The sequence below is a fragment of the Phacochoerus africanus genome, chromosome 9 (genome assembly GCF_016906955.1).
Source record: "Phacochoerus africanus isolate WHEZ1 chromosome 9, ROS_Pafr_v1, whole genome shotgun sequence".
Classification (NCBI taxonomy): Eukaryota; Metazoa; Chordata; class Mammalia; order Artiodactyla; family Suidae; genus Phacochoerus; species Phacochoerus africanus.
In genome coordinates, this window is record NC_062552.1 from 9418830 (window position 1) to 9437836 (window position 19007).

At 45.7% G+C, this 19007-nt stretch overlaps 1 protein-coding gene across 4 annotated transcripts in view; it reads left to right on the forward strand.

Annotated features, from left to right (window-relative positions):
• The window catches only part of PHACTR1 (phosphatase and actin regulator 1), a 321038-nt gene that overhangs the window by 46966 nt on the left and 255065 nt on the right, over window positions 1-19007 (forward strand). The window contains exon 1 of one of the 4 annotated variants that reach the window (XM_047794424.1): window positions 11223-11525. The exons of 2 other annotated variants lie outside the window; for them this stretch is intronic. In XM_047794424.1, coding sequence (XP_047650380.1) covers window positions 11273-11525 — 253 coding nt within the window. In that variant the 5' untranslated portion in view covers window positions 11223-11272. Of the gene's footprint in view, window positions 1-11222; window positions 11526-19007 lie in introns of those variants that run through there. One more of the 4 variants, XM_047794425.1, reaches the window with a different exon arrangement.

Sequence of the window (19007 nt, forward strand, 5' to 3'; positions counted from 1 at the left end):
TTCATTACCCCTGAGCCACGAAGGGAACTCCTCAGGACTTTATTTTTATACCATAAAAGAGAAAGCTAGATTCGCTTCCAGGGTAAATAGGTAGCTCTGAACGAATATAACAGGCTGCACTTTATCTCTAAGGAAGTCCTCCAGGAATTTCTTCCTACCTTGGCTTGGAAAGCTGTTTTAACTTCAATATAGCCTCTTTCCTGGACAGCAGCATGATCCAGTGGAGAGTGACTGGTCTCTGAATGGGGAACTCTGCATTGATCGCAGGTCTGGGCTCTGCCCTGTCCACTTTCAACAGCTTTGGGCAACTTCTTGCATCTCTCTGCTTTCTTCCTGGTCCAGTGGTGGTCACCCCTCAACGCTTGGAATTGTTGTGAAGATTCAATGCTAATTCTTTAGTTTAAAAGGTTAAAAATATATGCAATATACAATGTATGTGACATTTCATTTTCACATGTAATATTTAATATATTTATTGTCATGTAAAATTTAATATATCCATTAGTAAATTTGCTTTTTAGGGCTGTACCTGTGGCATGTGGAGGGTCCCAGGCTAGGGGTCTAATCAGAGCTATAGCCGCTGGCCTATACCACACCACAGCCACATCAGGTCTGAGCCTCGTCTGCGACCTTACAGCACAGCTCATGGCAACATCAGATTCTTAACCCACTGAGCGAGGCCAGGGATCGAACCTGCAACCTCATGGTTCCTTGTCAGATTCATTTCTGCTGTGCCATGATGGGAACTCCTCAGCAGAGTTTCTTAAACCCACCGGAAGCTCACAAAGGGACATGTCCCAGGCTGCTTCCCCGCTCTGATGGCTTGCTCTCCCCTGCAAACTAATCATTGTGAGCCTCTGTGTATCTCTTTTACCTACATATACTGTGTATCTATTCTTCTACTCTTAAGTTCCAGTAGCTCACTCTAATATGATTTCTTTTTACACTCCTCTTAGTTTTTTTTTTAAGGTTTAGAAAAGAGCTGTATTTTATGTTTTTTTTTTATTAAAGTATAGCTGACATTGTGTTGTACCAGTTTCTGCCGTATAGCAAAGTGACCCAATCATACATATATATACTTTCTTTTCCTCATATTATCTTTTTTAAAATTTTCAAAGTTTTTTAATTAATGTGCAGTTTTTAAATAATGATTTTTATTTTGCCCATTATAGCCGGTTTACAGTATTCTGTCAATTTTCTACTACACAGCAAAGTGACCCAGTCACATACATGTGTACCTTCTTTTTCTCCCATTATCATGCTCCATCATAAGTGACTAGATATAGTTCCCAGTGCCATACAGCAGGATCTCATTGCTTATCCATTTCAAAGGCAATAGTTTGATCTATTAACCCCAAATTCCTAGTCCATCCCACTCCCTCCCTCTCCACCTTGGCAACCACAAGTCTGTTCTCCATGTCCATGAGTTTCTTTTCTGTGGAAAGGTTCATTTGTGCCGTATATTAGATTCCAGATATAAGTGATATCATGTGGTATTTGTCTTTCTGACTTACTTCACTTAGTAGGAAAGTCTCTAGTTCCATCCATGTTGCTGCGAGTGGCGCTATTTTGTTCTTTCTTATGGCTTCATAGTATTCCATTGTGTATATATACCACATCTTCTTAATCCATTCATCTGTCATTTAGGTTATTTCCATGTCTTGGCTATTGTGAATAGTGCTGCAATGAACATGTGGGTGCATGTGTCTTTTTCAAGGAAAGTTTTGTCCAGATACATGCCCAAGAGTAGGATTGCTGGGTCCTATGGTAGTTCTATGTATAGATTTCTAAGGTACCTTCATACTGTTTTCCATAGTGGTTGTACCAGCTGACATTCCCACCAACAGTGCAGGAGGGTTCCCTTTTCTCCACACCTTCTCCAGCATTTATTTGTGGACTTATTAATGATGGCCATTCTGACTGGTGTGAGGTGGTACCTCATAGTAATTTTGATTTGCATTTCTCTAATAATCAGTGATTTTTTTATCTTTTGTCTTTTTAGGGCCACACTTGGGGCATATGGAGGTTCCCAGGCCAGGGGTCTAATCAGAGCTGTAGCCACTGGCCTATGCCAGAGCCACAGCAACTCCAGATCCAAGCCGTGTTTGCAACCTACACCACAGCTCATGGCAATGCTGGATCCCCAACCCACCGAGTGAGGCCAGGGATCGAACCCGCCACCTCATGGTTCCTAGTTAGATTCGTTTCTGCTGCACCACGATGGGAACTCCTAATAATCAGTGATTTTGAGCATTATTAATGTATAGTTGATTTACCATGTTGTGTCATATTTTCTTCCATCATGTTCTATCACAAGAGATTGGATATAGTTCCCAAGCTATACAGTAGGACTTCATTGCTTATCCATTCTATAGGGAATAGTTTGCATCTCCTCTTAGTTTTTAAATTTAACCTTCCATGCCTGTAAATAACATTTCCTTTTCCATATAAGATGGTGACAATCTATTGTTAAAATAATTTGGATACAATGTATATCACAGAGGGAATTGACATAAAATGTTTGTTTCGTTTTGGCCGAACCTGCAGCATGTGGGAATTCCAGAGCCAGGAATCAAACTCCAGCCCCAGCACTGACCTGAGCTGCTGCAGTGACAACACCAGATCCTGAACCCAGTGTGCATCAAGGGGACTCTAAAATATTTTACAATAAATGCAGTTTCTCTTCAGCACACTTCTCTATTATTAAAAAACAAAACAAAACAAAACACTGTTTTGGAAGCTCACCAGATCATAGGATCCTGGAATATTGGGGAGATGAGTACAACCTGGCTTGTTAGAAGCAGAGTTATTCCTTGGATCCTTCATGTCACAAGTGTCAGTGCACATGGTAATGTGTCCCTCGGTGAATTAAACCCTCTTATTTTCCGTGGAGGAAATACTTTGCGTGACCCACTAAAATACCCCCTTAACAGCTCCCCATAGCTGGCTGCTCAGAGCTACCTCCCCATGCTCAGTTAGTTTTGGGTAGAACTGAAGCTCTCCCACTTGAAAAAAGGGCCCATCTGCATTTCTTGCCAATGTCACATCATCCTATTACCTTGTTCCTGCACCTGCTCTGTGCAAACACAATCATCATTCTGTCCTAATGGCCAATTATCATTAGCTGATCGGGAGCTTTTGTTAAACTGCCCTGAGGGGCTCACCACACTGTTGATGCCATTCTGCCCTGAACGGGTAACAGTGGGTATCACCTGCAATCTGTTTTCAAGATTGAAAGGGCATGAATCTGCCAATATAGATGTTAGGTAAGAACCTGTGTGTCCTATTTTTACCCCTCTTCTCTTTACCACCAGCAGCTATGCTCTGTGTAGCACGCGAGGTTTCTGTGTTTTCTGCCTGTAGTCGCATAACCTTACTTGGTTGTGTTTCATGATGCCGTATGCTTCTGTCCTAAAACAGTGCAGAGGGAGCTCTGATGAAAAACTACCCAGCCCCTCTCTGCGTGTCAGTGGGACGGTTGGAGGAGGAAAGGTGCATTTGGCTATTAAACATATTTTGGCTCAGATTTCTCCTTGGCAAAATGCTAACTGTGTAACCTGGGGAATTTCTTTAATTGTACTGAATTTCTGTTTCCTGAGGCGTACAATGGAAATAACAGTTCCACCTTAGGGTGTTGGTGTGATGATTAAACACAGTGATCTCTAATACACAAATGCATCCACACACACACATTTGTCAGTGTTGTATTAGTCTTGATAGGCTAGATTAATCTTCAGTAAAAACAGCTCCAAAATTTCAGTAGCTTAAAGTAACACACAAGCCCACTTCTCATCCTGCATCACCCTGTGTATCAGCAGGTAGGCTGGACTTACTCCAGAGAAAAGGAAGCAGCAGCCATCACCTTGAACTTCAGCTCATCACGACATAAGTCAGAACTGGCCAGGAGTTCCTATTGTGGCTCAGTGGGTTAAGAACCTGACTGGTTTGATCCCTAGCCCCACTCAGTGGGTTAAGGATCGGGCGTTGCCATGAGCTGTGGTGTAGGTTGAAGACGAGGCTCCGATCCTGAGTTGCTGTGGTTGTGGCTGTAGCTGGCAGCTGCAGCTCCCGTTTGACCCCTAGCCTGGGAACTTCCATATGCTGCAGATGCGGCCCTAAAAAAACAAACAAAACAAAAAAGAACTGGCCACCTGGTTCCACCCACTCTCAAGGGGATATAAATATACAGGTTGCAATCCTATCATGTACATGAAGAGAGTAAATTCGAAATATTTGGAAAACAGTGTTAATAGCTACAATATTTGTCTTACAAAAATGAGGTAGTATTTGAGTCAGTTCTCTGAATGTTAATTTTCTTATTAACAGCACCTCGTGGAAATCTTTCCAAGCCAGGTTGTTTAAATAGAACCCATTATTTTTAGTGGCCTAATGGTATAAATATACCATAATTGATGCAGTCATTTCTTTATTAGGGGACTTTATTTTATTACAATATAAACATGTCTATGTTATAGCTTTGCAAGATAAATATCTAAAAGTAGCTGAATCTGGCCAAATTAATCTGGTTCAAAAAGGAAAGCCTAAGGCTATAATTTTAAGACTATACATCTCGATTCAAAGAGGATTTATAATTTGGGACAAAATGTAAAGACACCAAATAGCTTGGAATGACAGACTTCTCATTTACCCATCTTTTTTTTTTTTTTGGCGGGGGGGTCTTTTTGGGCCACACCCGCAACATGCGGAAGTTCCCAGGCTAGGGGTCTAATCGGATCATTTACCAATCTTTAACAATCCACAACCTTTTTCTCATCTACCCTCTATGTTTCCCTGGATGTAAGCAGAAATATTTGATCCCAAACTTTTCCATTTAGACTGTGAGCCTTCCTTGGATGTGGGCGGTACAGGACTTAAAGATGCTGGACATAAGATTTTGCAGAAAATTTCCTGCCAAGACCTGCCTTCTTTCCATCACAGTCACAAGAGGTCTATTAACTCTGAAAGCATAGCGCGTGCTGGAGATGATCCTCTTATTTGGACTAAGGAACTAGACTTAACCAGCCCTCTTCCCATTCAGGGCAGCAGAAAAAGAAACCTTCCAAAATAACGTTGCCATCCAGAAACCATAGGAGTTGACGCCTGACAGTTTCCACCTCACCTCTTTCTCCACCTGTTTTGTGTAAATGCCTCCAATCTCCCCTTCTCATCAGGTTACTCTCTGCTAAGTATTTGCAGAACAAATTGCACAGAACAAGCCCTTTGTAAGCATAATTATCACAAGCCTTGCTTTCTATTCAGAGTTTTGGAGGAAAAAAAAAGAGTGAACCCTTTGCTAAAATAACATAGCGCAGAAACACACCAAAAAAACTGCTCACATCATTTAGATGTGTCAACTATATTTTTAAGAACTCGAGTTCCATAAACAGAGAGATGAAACGGTTTCTTCAAACCTATTGTCCACTGACCTTTCCCCGACTCTTATACCAAAACCCTGTCAGGTTGGATTAAGAAAGAATAAGGGAAAAGCTTAAGCCAACAGAACCTTCGCTATAGGCTCTAAAACACAGTTTGAAGACAAACATTGTAGTAGAAAGGTCCTTTCTGAGGAGCGTCGAGGCTTGCCAACTGTACAGCTGGTTTTTAACCTTTGTCTGCAGGAGTGACATTCAAAACATTTAATAACTAGACTTGCAAGAGTCAGAAAGACCTATCAGAACAGATGCCAGCCGTAAACAATCCATGCAGCTGAAGCAATGCACACGGGCTGAAAATGAGCTCTACTGATGTGTCACTGAATTGCCTAAAGGATTTTCACTGGCCTCCCCCGAGCCAGCTCTGGCCATGTCTCCTTGCTCAGAATATGAATGCCTTAAACTAGATAGAAAAAGGACTAGAAGCTGTATCCCCCTCTTAAATGGCAGTCTGCTCCCATTCTGTGTCATACGTCCACTCCAGCATTTGTGAGAATAAAAACAAAACACACACACACACACACACACACAACTAGCAGTAGTGTAGTGCAATTCTGTGTCCATGAACCATTTGGAAGTCAGGCAGGGAGGGACTGAACCCATGCCATAGCAGTGACCCAAGCCACAGCAATGACTGGGTCCACAGACACAGCTGGATCCTTTAACTTCCAGGGAACTCCTGGAAATAATTTTGAATGCTCTTCTGAAATTCGTACTTGGTAGATTAGCTTACAGTTCTGGTTTTAGCATATTACACATTTAGATCAAATGGAGGAAAAAAACAGATGTTGTTCTTATATGAGAGTTAATAACCAGGGGGTGGATTCGTTTTATAGGGTTGCTGTCACAAGTCGCCACAAAGTTGGGTGCTTGAAACAATGTGCATTCATCCTCTTGCAGTTCTGGAGGCTGGGAGTTCAAATTTAAGGGGGTGCCTTCAGAGGTTCTTGGGGAGATGCCTTTCTTGTCATCTTCCTGCTTCTGGCGACTGTTGGCATTTCCTGCGACTGCTTTGCTCCAGTCTCTGCCCCTGTCTTCACATTGCTTTCTCTTTGCTCACCTGCGTCTTCCCCTCTCTGTCTGTGTGTCTGTCCTCTGTGTGTCTTTAATAAATACACTTGCCATTGGACTTAGAGCTCAGCCAGATCATCCAGGAAGTTCTCACCATGTGATCCTTAAATGCATTACACCTGCAAAGAATCTTTCCAGATTTCCAAATACAGTCATATCTACAGGTGCCAGGGCTTTGACAAAGACATATCTTTTTTTTTGTGGGGGTGCCACCATTCAACACACAATAGGAACAAGAAGAAAGGGACAGACAGAAGCAGGAAGAAAATTTAATGGAGAGCCTGAGCCTACATCAAAGAAAAAATATGGAGGAAGATAAACATTTTAGTCTTACATCAAATTTGTGTACTGATATTTATCTAAGTGCATCTCTCTTTGAATCCTTCCATGGTTTTGCATTGTATTGACATTCCCATTTGGTATTTTGACTCCTTGTCATAAGAGTTAAAGCACTATATGACCATTTCCAAGTTTCTACCCCTTAACTTTGATTCTGACTTCCTTGAAGCCTAGTAACTGTTGAGCATGAAAAGTAAGGTCGGGTGTAGACAAGCAGAAAGCAGAACCAGATTGCAATTCCAAGTCAGTCGCACCCATTTGTCATATTCAGACTCGGGGAATTCAGGCTCTGTGGTTGCCTTCGAGTCATCTTAACGGTGGTGGCTTCCGGAAAGCTCAAGTTTCACACCCTGCCTGGCCGGGCGTAACTCTGCTGCCAGGCTAATGACAAGCCTTGACTATCCCACCCCCACTGTGAACTTCATCCAGCCTAAGGGCTTGCCTTCCTCTCTGCAGCCACCGCCACTCCTGCCACCCCTCTGCCCCCACCTGCTGCAGATCAGCTTTCCCAGGGAAATTCTTCATCAGCTCCATCTCTTCCACACTAATCACTGCAGAACTTCCTTGACACATGGCTCCCCACATAGTAAATGGATATTTCTTTATGGCTGCTCCTTAGCTGTACGTTTGCACACGTGTTTTCAGTGGGGTGTGTTTTGTTATGTGTCGTTGAGCGCATCCTCTTTCCTAGTATATTTTAAGCCCCGTGAGGTCAGGAGTCCTATCGGCTATTTTCTTCGGAACCAATTGTGTGTTCTACCGGTGGGTAATTAATACTATTACCGGGCTGATTCCTAGCAGGTGGCTGTCAAAAGAACGTGCCTCCGAGTCACCTAGAAGTCTTGTTAAAATGCAGATTCCGGGGTAGAGCTTAAGAGGTTGCATTTCTTCTTTCTCATTTATATCACCTGGGTAAAAATCCCTCACAAGCTACATAGGCTCTGTGTTGAGAACCCCTGATGTCAGTGATAGGATGCTTTGGACCGCCCTGACCTTCAGCGTTTCCCTCCTTCCTCTTAAAAATGGAGGAAAAAAGGGAGTTCCCCTTGTGGCACAGCAGAAACGAATCCGGTTAGGAACCATGAGGTTGCAGGTTCGATCCCTGGCCTCGCTCAGGGGCTTAAGGATCTGGCATTGCCATGAGCTGTGGTGTAGGTCACAGATGTGGCTTGGATCCTGTGTTGCTGTGACTCTGACAGAGGCAGGCAGCAACAGCTCTGATTAGACCCCTAGCCTGGGAACCTCCATGTGCCGCGGGTGTGGCCCTAAGAGGAAAAAGACAAAAAACAAAACGAAACCACCACACTACATATTTTTTAAGAATGCTGTAGGACAATCGGGGCACTGGAGTTTCATTTTGGGAGTTCCTGCTGTGGCGCAGCAGAAATGAATCCGACTAATATCCCTGAGGATGCAGGTTCGACCCCAAGCCTCGCTCAATGGGCCGGGGATCCAGCAGCGCCATGAGCTGTGGTATAGGCCACAGATGTGTCTTGGATCTGGTGTTGTCGTGGCTGTGGCTCCGATGCGACTCTTAGCCTGGGAAGTCCCATATGCTGCAGGGGCAGCACTAAAAAGCAAAAAAAAAAAAAAAGAGAGAGAAAAAAAGAAAAAAGAACAAGAAATTTCATTTTGTTTAAATTAATTCAGGTGTAAACAGCCAGATGTGGTTACTGGATACCATACTGGCCAGCAGAGTTAGAAGCTGCAAACGCAGGGCAGACTGTTGAGGAGGATGAACCACCAAACCAGGGCACAACCCTCTGAGGTCCCCTTAGGCCGCTTGAATAAAGGGCCCCCACAACTACAGGGCATCCCCATCAATGTTTGAGGCTAAGGTGGCGGCCATGTCCATGTTCTCCCGGCTACGACATCACTTGGCCAATTAAGATGCAGACATCCAAGCTCTTAGGGCTGGTTTAGTATTCAGCGAGTGACTGAAAGATTGCTATGGGTTCCATTGTTTTAATAAGACCACGCAGGGTTTATGTAGGGTTTATTGCAGGTCATTTGTTCTCATCTGTGGGCAGAGATTAAGGTGAAAAGACACAATATTAAAAAAAAACTCATTTAAGAAAAAGATGTGGGAGTTCCCTTCATAGCTCAGCAGTTAACAAACCCCACTAGGATCCATGAGGATGCGGATTCGATTCCTGGCCTTACTCAGAGGCTTAAGGATCTGGCTGTGGATCCTTGAGGGTCACAGTTGCCGTGAGCTGTGGTATAGGTTGCAGATGTGGCTTGGATCCCGCGTTGCTGTGACTGTGGCCTAGGCCAGCAGCTGTAGCTCCAATTTGACCCCTAGCCTGGGAACTTCCATATGCTGCAAGTGCAGCCCTAAAAATCAAAAACAAAAAAGTAATTTTTTTTTCCTTTTCAGAAGGTCGTTAAGAGGTGTTACAGTTTGGAAGAGGAATATAGGATTTGAAGGCACCGAGTCCTAGCCACTAGACCATCAGGGAGCTGGGACCTAGGATTTGAACAAGAGAATAATATTTCAATATTTGCCTGTAACACAATGCAATACATTTCCCTCATACACTCCATCAGCAGCACAAATGGCTCCTGGGCCATCTCTAGGATAAAGCTTAGAATCAGCCATCAGCCAGGCACCAAGTATTGTGAATCTGACATGAGAAGAAACAGTGAGATTCACCTGGTTTGGCTGGTAATCCATGCGAGAAGGGAGGGGTCCCTGAAGGCCTGATGGGCTCGGAGAGAGACATGGTTTTAACGTAATTAAGGAGAGCCCAGCTCCAGCCCTGGGATTCCATGTCAGTCCCTGACATCTTCCTCCGGAGCAGGCCCTGGCAGCTGGACACCTGGCGTTCCTAACTGTGAATGCAAATGAAGCTTAGAATGTGCTGATCTGGCAGAACGCTTTGCAGATGAGAAGTAGCATAAATGGCCGAGGGAGAGAATTGGAGTGATGGGAAACGTGGTCTCACACGCAGTAATTTAATATCCCCGGTGGGTGGTTGACCCTTTGCCTTTAGAGGCGAGCACTCCATGTAGAATTTGCCCAACGGGAGGAGAGCGTGGTCGTGACCTGTCTTTTGTATCAGTCACTGGGTACTATAAAATTCACTCTGGAGAAGTTCCTGGAGACAGTGATGGTGAGAGCGCATCCTTGAACGGATGCTGTTTCAGAGGCTGGAAAAGACTCACAGGGCATGGGGCGTGAAGGGAATAGCAGGCTTGTAGTCAGACACACCTGACTGCAAACTCCTGTTTCCCCACGTAGGCTTTGCATCACCATCACCTGGGAAGCTTGATGAAACTACAGATTCCTGGGCCCTGCATTAACCTACTAAACTAGAATCTCAGGGCTGGGGGGGGGGGGGGGGCCTAAAGCCTTTAAAAAAAATAAACACACACACAAGGTGATGTTGCCATGAGACTTCTCTAAGCCTTAGTTCTCCAAACGGTGAGGAGGGATTCACCATACCTGAGTCAGGATTATTGTGGAGATACAGTGTCAGGTTAAAAAACAAATACAGAAAACCAACAAGCATGCAGAACAAAGGCCAGATACCTTGTAGCTGTTATTACGGAGCCATGGGTTTGCCTTAACACACTGTTCTTTCTTTAGAAATCTCAGTGCATGTCATTGGCCTCCCTCTGCCTTAGTCTCTGGGCTAAGACAGCTGGGGGATCTTTAGCCGAATGAGCTGGGATCCCAAAGTTGCAAGTTGTCGTTTCTGAGGATTGATTAAAAAAAAAACAACAAAACAAAACCCCCAAACCCCCACAGCCTTTCCGGTTCCTTTTCATTCTAAGTTTTCCTGACGCTGGTGTAAGGCCCCCTTGAGGTTGGGGAATTTCTACCGAACGCGAAAACATCAATTATGTTGTAACAGGTTGTCGACTCCAGTGAAAGTCAAGGGCTGTGGGTTGGACCCGCTCGAGAATGATCGTCTGTTCTGGCCCCAGAGAGGCGCTTGCACCCCGCGGGTTCCCGGCGTGGCCGCCTTCTGGGTGGTACATCTTGCTTTCATTTGGCACCGTGAGGCTTGAGGAGAAGGGGGAGGGGGAGGCTGGCGTTCCGCCCTGGAGCTCCAGGGAGGGAATTTAGCTGCCAACCGAGCGGGCTCGACTCGCTGGTGCTGAGACGTGGGGAGGGGTGGGGCCGCCAGGGAAGGATGCGCGCGTGAGGCCGCGAGAGGGGTGGGAGTGGAGCCGCTCAGGTGGGACCGTGGAGTGCCTCCCCGGAACCCTCCTCCCGCCTCGGGATCCGGATTGGCTCGGGCGGGGAGGTCGGCGAGGTCAAGACCCCTTCGGCGCCTTCCCCTGACCCGCCCCGCCGCGATCGCGTGGCTGGAGAGACGCGGGTGCGGGGCGTGGCGGGGGCATGCTGGCCAGGCGGCGGGGCGCGAGGGGCGGCGCGCGGGGGCCGGAGCAGCGCCCGGCCCGGGGCGCCCGGGGGCCGGATGGCGGAGCCCACGCGCGCCGCGGAGCCGGGGAGGTTTGCGCTCCGCTCGCCGCGCTGCAGGGAGGGCGCGGTGCCAGGCGCGAGCGCCCAGAGACCCAAAAAGAAAGCTTTTTATTTGCCGAGGATGAAGCCCCTGAAGGAGCCCGCCCCCAACAACAACAACAACATGTCCTTTGTGATCCATTGTCAACTAGGCAAGGAGATCAAACACATTTGCAGCAACTGCAGTCGGGGAGAGGACGCCCGGGACGGTGAGTGCCGGGGCGCGTCGGGGCGGCGGCGAGCGCGGGAGGCGGGGAGGTGGCTCTGCCGGTCCCCCGTTTGGGGGCACCACCGGCATCTCTGCCCCGAGAACTGCGGCGGCAGGGGCGGACGCCTGCCCTCCCGGCACTTTGCGGAGCGCTGCCCAGAACCAAACCCGGCCCGCATCCTTGCCCAGACCATTGACGTACATGCTCCCCCAAGTGAGGGTTTGAAACAGCTGAAGGGGCAACTCTGGAATTTTTCCCTGGCGAAGGTGGGGAGTGGGGGGGATTGATAAGGGGTAACACTATGAGCTTTAAAGACATAATCACACCTGCTCTCTTAGCTTTCTGGGCTTCCAAGCGGTTCTCCCATCCTCGCGTTAGGACAGGATAGAAGCTTTGCTGGGCTGCGTTACAGATGTGAGCTTTTGCGGGTGATTCACTTTGGAGAGGGGATTTGGCCTCCGGCCCCAGCGCCCTGGAGACTTGTGGAGTTGCTGAAGGATGTCCGTTCGGATTGGAACGTGGCCTTGGTTTCTGGGGGGCCGCTGCTGGCCCCTCTGGGAATGATGCTTGATGGCCAAAATGAGGGAGGTGGGGGAGGGGGCGCGCAGCAGTTTCCTCCAGGTGAGCCTGTGAGAGCCAGAGAGCTCCCCCCAACCCCTCGCCCCCGAAATCCAGTCGCATGTGGGTGGTGAAGGGTGTGGGGCTGCCAGCGACTCTGGGCAGAAGGAACCGAGAAGGAGGGACAGCTCTGCGCGGACCAGGCAGAAGCCTCTGCAGCTGTGGACGCGCCTGTGTGGCGGTGCATTTCACGCAGGACCCTCCGGGGCGGTTCAGAAGCAGCCCACAGAGCAGACTCCGGAGGGCCACTGAAGGGCTCGGAAAAGTTTTAGGCAGCAGATTTACAGGGAAAGCATTAGCACCTGGCCAGCCTGAAGCTGCTCACCTGGCTTGACACTCCTACCTGCTTGGGCAGGCAGATTTTCCTTATCAAGCGGGAGGGCCACGCGGCTTCCCTTCGGAAAAAAACACAGAATACTTAGGATCCCTCGGGTTCTTGTTGGCCTCTGAAGTGCGGCATAATGAAGTGACTGGCTTGGCTAATGGCTTTGCAAAATTAGAGTCCTGCTAGCGTAATTATACTTTTCTTTGATTAAATTGCAAGAGAAGCAGTGCGGGATGGCCCTTGGCGTCCAAGAGAAAAACGGGGGCTGTGCAGGAGGAAGGCAGGAGCACAAAACACACTAAGGCAGCTCCTGTTAGGTTTTGGGGTGGCGATCGGTTTATGAGAGGCACACCCTGACGTGTTGGGTCCTTTGGTTACTCTGTTACCTGATGACGCCTATGGAATATAAAGGGATTAATGGAATGATCTCAAGCCAGCCTTTTACCAGGTACTGTAATAGAGCATGAGATGTGGTCTAAAATACTCATTAAATGAGTCACTCTGTTGACTGAATTGCTTCCCACACGGGCTACTTCCACAGCCTTGGTTGCCTATTTAAATTAGGATCTCTGAATGTTTCTACAGTAAGGAAAGGCCTTCCCTGACAGCGCAAAGATGTGTGTTTATGTGTGTAATTGCGAACACGATGCTTCTGCTCGCAACATGCATGGTCCCTACCGTCTCAAATGCTCCAGGATGTCTTAAGGAGCTACCTTTGCATGTTGACGTTATCACCTGAGATGATGAAAGCATTTAATTTCAAAGGACTCTCATGTGGGGGGGGGGATGCTGCGGTGCCTGATTTCTGCCAAATTCTACACCCGCTAATCGTGCCTTCCAGTGCGTGGTGTGCTCCTCTAGTCACTGAAATCAAATGAGGTCAGGTGCTTAGCCCTTCTGCTTTTCCTGCCAGAGCCCAGAGCAGCACTGCCCACTCTGAAAGGAAAGGAAGTTCAAATACATTTCAGCAAGGCTTGACCTTGAATGATATTTTGTCCTGAGTGGATGTACTGTGAGCTAAGTTCTGGAGAAGCTGTTTGTTTGCGATTTGAGTCATCTTTGCTGCGTGCCAGGAGAGCCAGCTATTTTAAAGGACGCGTGTAGTAAAGATTGTAGTAATGCCAGCAGATCTGTGGGGCTCCCTAGTAGAGGACATTGCTTATGATGGGACCGTCCTGCATTGTGTCCAGAGCCATAAATACGTGAGGTTTCTCGTTTGGCACCAAGGAGGTCATTTAGTAGCAACCAAGGAAAATTTTGGTCCAGCTGGAAAGGCCTCACTTGAAATTTTACACAGGCAGATTTTGGAGAAGCTCACTGAAGCTCATTCTTAAATTTTTTTTCATGTATAAAATATATTTAAACACATGTAAAGTATATTTTTGTAACTTTGAGTCAAAAGACAATCTACAACTGAAAGTATTTGGCTTATATAAAGTAAACTCTGAAAGAAAGAATATCCCTGGCTAAATGAACACATAGAAAAGATGAGATGACATTTTACTTTTAGCATTTGCCGTTTTTCTTGAGTACTTTTTTTTAAGTACCCAGATCCACCTATTAGTACCAAAGATGCTTTACTGATGTTATTTTTCATTAGAAAATCACTTTTAAAATTATAGAACACAGTCACTAGTAATGGCCAAAGACAGTTTGTGTTCTTTTAGTTCAATTCTGAAGCCATTTCCAGATGAAGAAAGAAGCTTATATAGCACGTGGATGCAAAGTCCACCAGAAAGTTAAGGCTAGAACAAAGTTTTTGGGTTTTTTTCCTTGTGTTTTTTAGGGCTGCACCTGCAGCCTATGGAAGTTCCCAGGCTAGGGGTCGAATGGGAGCTGCAGCTGCCAGCCTACACCACTGCCACAGCAACAAGGGATCGGAGCCACATCTGTGACCCACACCACGGCCCACGGCAACACTGGATCCTTGACCCACTGATGGAGGTCAGGGATTGAACCTGCCTTCTCATGGGTACTAGTTGGGTTTGTTTCCACCGAGCCACAACAGAAACTCCGGGTAGAACAAAGGTGGAAACCCTTGTCTGTCTTTAAAACTAAAGCACTTTCCACTGTGCCTTCAAGTTGGTTATGTATTTATTTATTTTTTGGAATGGCAAAAAATACAAAATGTAGAAAAGTACCGTGAAGTATGTGTGTACATGTGTCTGTGTTATGTAGATGTGCAGTCTCAATAAGGCAGGTTTATTAAGATCTAGAACTAGAAGGAATTGCACAATTTCCCAGTACATTTAAGTTTTTCTGCCTCACCTGCTTGATCGGTAGTACAGGGGGAGTGGAAGTTTTGAGCTAAGTAGATTAGATGTTATGTACATTGTAAAGCTATAAGAGACATAAGTAAATTATCACCAAACTTCTATTGGAAGTCAATGGGAGAATGTGATTTAATTTCCAAAGACTTAAAAATCAACTCTAGGGAGAACTCTATTCTTGAAGACCAGGTATTTCTGTTTATAATTTCATACATGTTTTCTGTCTTCATTTGAATTCCCTTTGAGTCTATTAGTGAGGAATTATCGCAGGAATTATAATGTCATTAGTAATTGTGTATTAAGATGCAATTTTAAGTAATTTTAGTAGAAACGGCCCATTCTAAAAAGTTGTTTGAAGTCGTTTGAAACCTCTGTCTTATAGGGACCTATTTAAAAAGTAATCAAATGATAGATTGAGAAACAAAACATAGTAACTGTAGCAGTTGCTCAGTGCCTTTTACAGGTGATTGATCATTATTTCAAGGTTGTTTTCATTTCTCTCCAGTTTCCATTCTTCACACATTCATATGCAAACTCACTAATCCATTGGCTCACTAGACACGCTTCCAAATTTTGTCTTCAGGATTAGAAGGATTTAACCTGTTTTCTGATGGATTCCACTATGAACTTTTAGAACAAAACCAGTTTGTTACAATACTTCTCTGTTGCTGACTCTAGAGTTCATTGGGCAAAACAGCCTCTGAGAAAAGAATGCCTCATGGATCTCTGTGGTTCATATCCTTCATTTCACCGATGAGAAAACAGGTGCATAAAGATTAGGTGAGCAGTCCTCTATGATCCAACCACCAGCATTTGGTTTTTCAGGGCTACGAGTAGGACCTATCCCTTGATGAAGGAAGAAGTTTCTAGCAGGGGTCCAGGGCTGGCTTCTGAAACCTCACTGCCTGTTTTCACTGCTAGCTGGGTGACTTTAGGATCCAACAATATTATCTATGGCATGGAGTTGTGAGAATGACATGTGGTTATTGATACAAAGCATTTAGCATGATGCCTGCCAAGAGAACGTTCTGGAGCCATATTAGCTGCGATCCCTATCTGTATTGCTACCACCAAGTTCACTTTTGTCTTGGGTGTTTCTCCTGCTCTACGACCCTCCTTGGTCTGTTCTGTAATTAAACCTCCCTGGATTGGGTCCAAGATGAAAGCATCCAATTCTACGCTTATTCTATACTTAACACTGAAAACGTGTATTTCTAATAAAAACAAGTAAAAGTGAGATTGGAAAAGCGCCTCCTCAAGGTTGCACATGTCAAAATATTTTGTGGTTGTGGTTTTAGAGTTTTAACAGTCATAACCAGTTCCTTCTAGGTAATAGGGCGCACATATCTGTTTTACTAAATTTACAATGATGAAGCATTTTTTTTGGGGGGGGAGGGGTCTGTTGGATAACCAAAAAACACAGGCAAGGTGAGATCCAGTTGTTTTTCTGGAAGAGGAAAGGTAAACAGCTGGGTGAAGTAGTTCCCGGAGGATTTTACTGACGTGGACCAGATGGACACTCAGAGTCAAAGGGACAGCTCTGGATGACATGGCCTGAAGCAAGGCAGGGACAGAGGTCGGAAACTGCTTCCTGAAGGTCAGGACAGCCTAGGAAAGCCTCAGACTTGGACAGGGTGTAATGTTTGTATGGAACCCTAAAAAGAAAGGCAAGTGCTCACACGGTAGGGAAGAGACATGAAGAAAGGCTTCGTGGGGTGTTAGGCGGGGATGTGCAGAGCAAGCCACTTGGAATGAAGGTGTGCTCTTAAAATTCTAGTAACGTATAAAGTATCCTGGAGTTCCCATTGTGGCTCCGTGGTCATGAACCTGACTGGCATCCATGAGGACGCAGGTCCGATCCCTGCGGCTTCGCTCAGTGGGTTAAGGATCTGGCATTGCTGTGAGCTGTGGTGTAGGGTGAAGCTGTGGTTCAGAGCCCACATGGCTGTGGCTGTGGTGTAGGCCTGCAGCTGCAGCTCCAATCCAACCCCTAGCCTGGGAACTTGTGTATGCAGAAGGTGTGGCCCTAAAAAGCTGAAAAAAAACAAAAAACCAAAAACCAAAAAAAAAAAAAACCCACCTCTCTTTTTTTTTTGTCTTTTTGCTATTTCTTTGGGCCGCTCCCGCGGCATATGGAGGTTCCCAGGCTAGGGGTCGAATCGGAGCTGTAGCCACTGGCCTATGCCAGAGCCACAGCAACGCGGGATCCGAGCCGCGTCTGCGACCTACACCACAGCTCACGGCAATGCCGGATCGTTAACCCACTGAGCAAGGGCAGGGACCGAACCCGCAACCTCATGGTTCCTAGTCGGATTCGTTAACCACTGCACCACGATGGGAACTCCCCACCTCTCTTAAAGTATCCTTTATAATTGTCCCTCAGTGTCTGCAGGGGATTGGTTTGTTTCAGGTGCCCTCCACGGGTACCAAAATCTGGGGGTGCTCAAATCTATTATATAAAATGAATAATATATGTAATGAATTCTTATATGTAATGAATACAGTCTGCATCTGTGGGGTGGGTTTGCATCTGCAGGTACAGAGGGCAGACTGTTCACACCACTGAGCTATTAGTGATTCTCTTACATTTGTTTATAAAATTAGCAGCAGGTGTGTGCAGGGTCCCCTCACTTACCAGCAGGAATGGCAGCCCCTTGCTGCCTGTGAAGAGTCTGCACCTTAGAGCAGCTGGAAAGTAAACTGCGAGGTTGTTGGAGGAAGCCATTAACTATGAGTAAGGCAGGAGGGCTTCCCAGAGGAGGTGATATTTGCACTACAACATAATGGAGGCGTTTTCTCAGATGGAGAGGGAGGGGCATTTTGGTAAGGAAAAAAAAACCATAAGCAAATGGTTTAAATTGTAAAAGAGCATGGCTTGCTTAAGAAAGGGGAGAAATTTAGCAGGTAGAATTGTTGGAATGTAGGGGAAAATGACACGAGCTCGTCTAGAATCAAATGTTTTATGCCTCTTCATTTTTTCCAATGATATATTTGTGAAGCATTTTTTATGTGCCAGGTTAAGCATTTGGAATATAAAAATGAGTAAGATAGTATGGTATTTGCCCTCAAAAACCTTATAGTGTAGCACAGGGAGATAGGTAGACAGAAGTTTTGAAAGTGTTCAAGAGGCAGGTGTCATTTTAGAGGCAGAAGGTAGACAGTATCAGGCCCCCCTTGGACAAGGGGCAGGGCAGGAAAATCCTGGTACAAGTTAGGAAGGAGTGCAGATTTCATCCAGTGAGCCCTGTAAAAAAAGAAATTAATAAAACAGAAACCTAGGAGTTCCCTAGTGGCTCAGCAAGTTAAGGACCTGATGTTGTCACAGCGTGGCTCTGATTGCTGGCCCGGGTTCCATTCCTACTGTGTGGCCAAGAAAACATCCCCTCTCCCACAGAAACCTCAATTAAATACAGTTGGGAGGCCAGAACGGGGTACTCTCATGCCCCACAAAACCCAAAAGGGGGAAGAAAGACTCCTCTTCTTTCCTAGCAACAACTCAGCCAATGAAAAGCCTAGGATCTTTGTTTACTGTAGCTCTCCTAGCTTCCTTTCCCCTTTATAAAAGCGTCCCCCTTTCCTTGCTATGTGGGGGCTTTCAAGGGTTATAAGCTCCCAGCTGCATTTCTCTGCTGATCCTGAATAAACCCATCTTTTTACTGGAGATGTAACAGGCAGTCTGTTTGTTTTAGGAAGGTAGCACAGGGATTTTTAAGCAGACGTGGCATGATCAAGTTACCTTTAAAAAATATATATGTATTATTATTATTATGGAAAGAAGTGCATATAAACACAAGATAATAATCTCTATAGATTCATCAGCTACATTCCTCCCACTCCTGTATTATATTGAAGCAGATTTGAGTAGGTTTTTATGATGGCGTTGCTGGCAGAGCCTAAGCCAGGGCTAGAGGAGAAAGGGCTTGGGTCTGACAGCCACACGTGGCTTTGAAACAGCATCACAAGACCTCGAACAGTGGGTATCAAAAGACCAAGAGTCTGCTAGTCTACCACAAACTCATTCAAAGACCCAGTGACACTTTGAAGCACCAGCAATTCAAAGTTGCTTTGCCTTATGTTCAGCATGATTTTGAACTCATATGTAATTTTGCTAATAATTTCCCCTTCTGCTCGAATATCTTTCTGACACAGACATCTGTAAGTATTCAGCCAGTTTAGGAGAAAAAAGTTTTTTAAGTATTTATAAAATATATAGCTTAAAATGTATCCATATGTCTCAAGATAAAAAGGGTCAATGGATTATAATATATA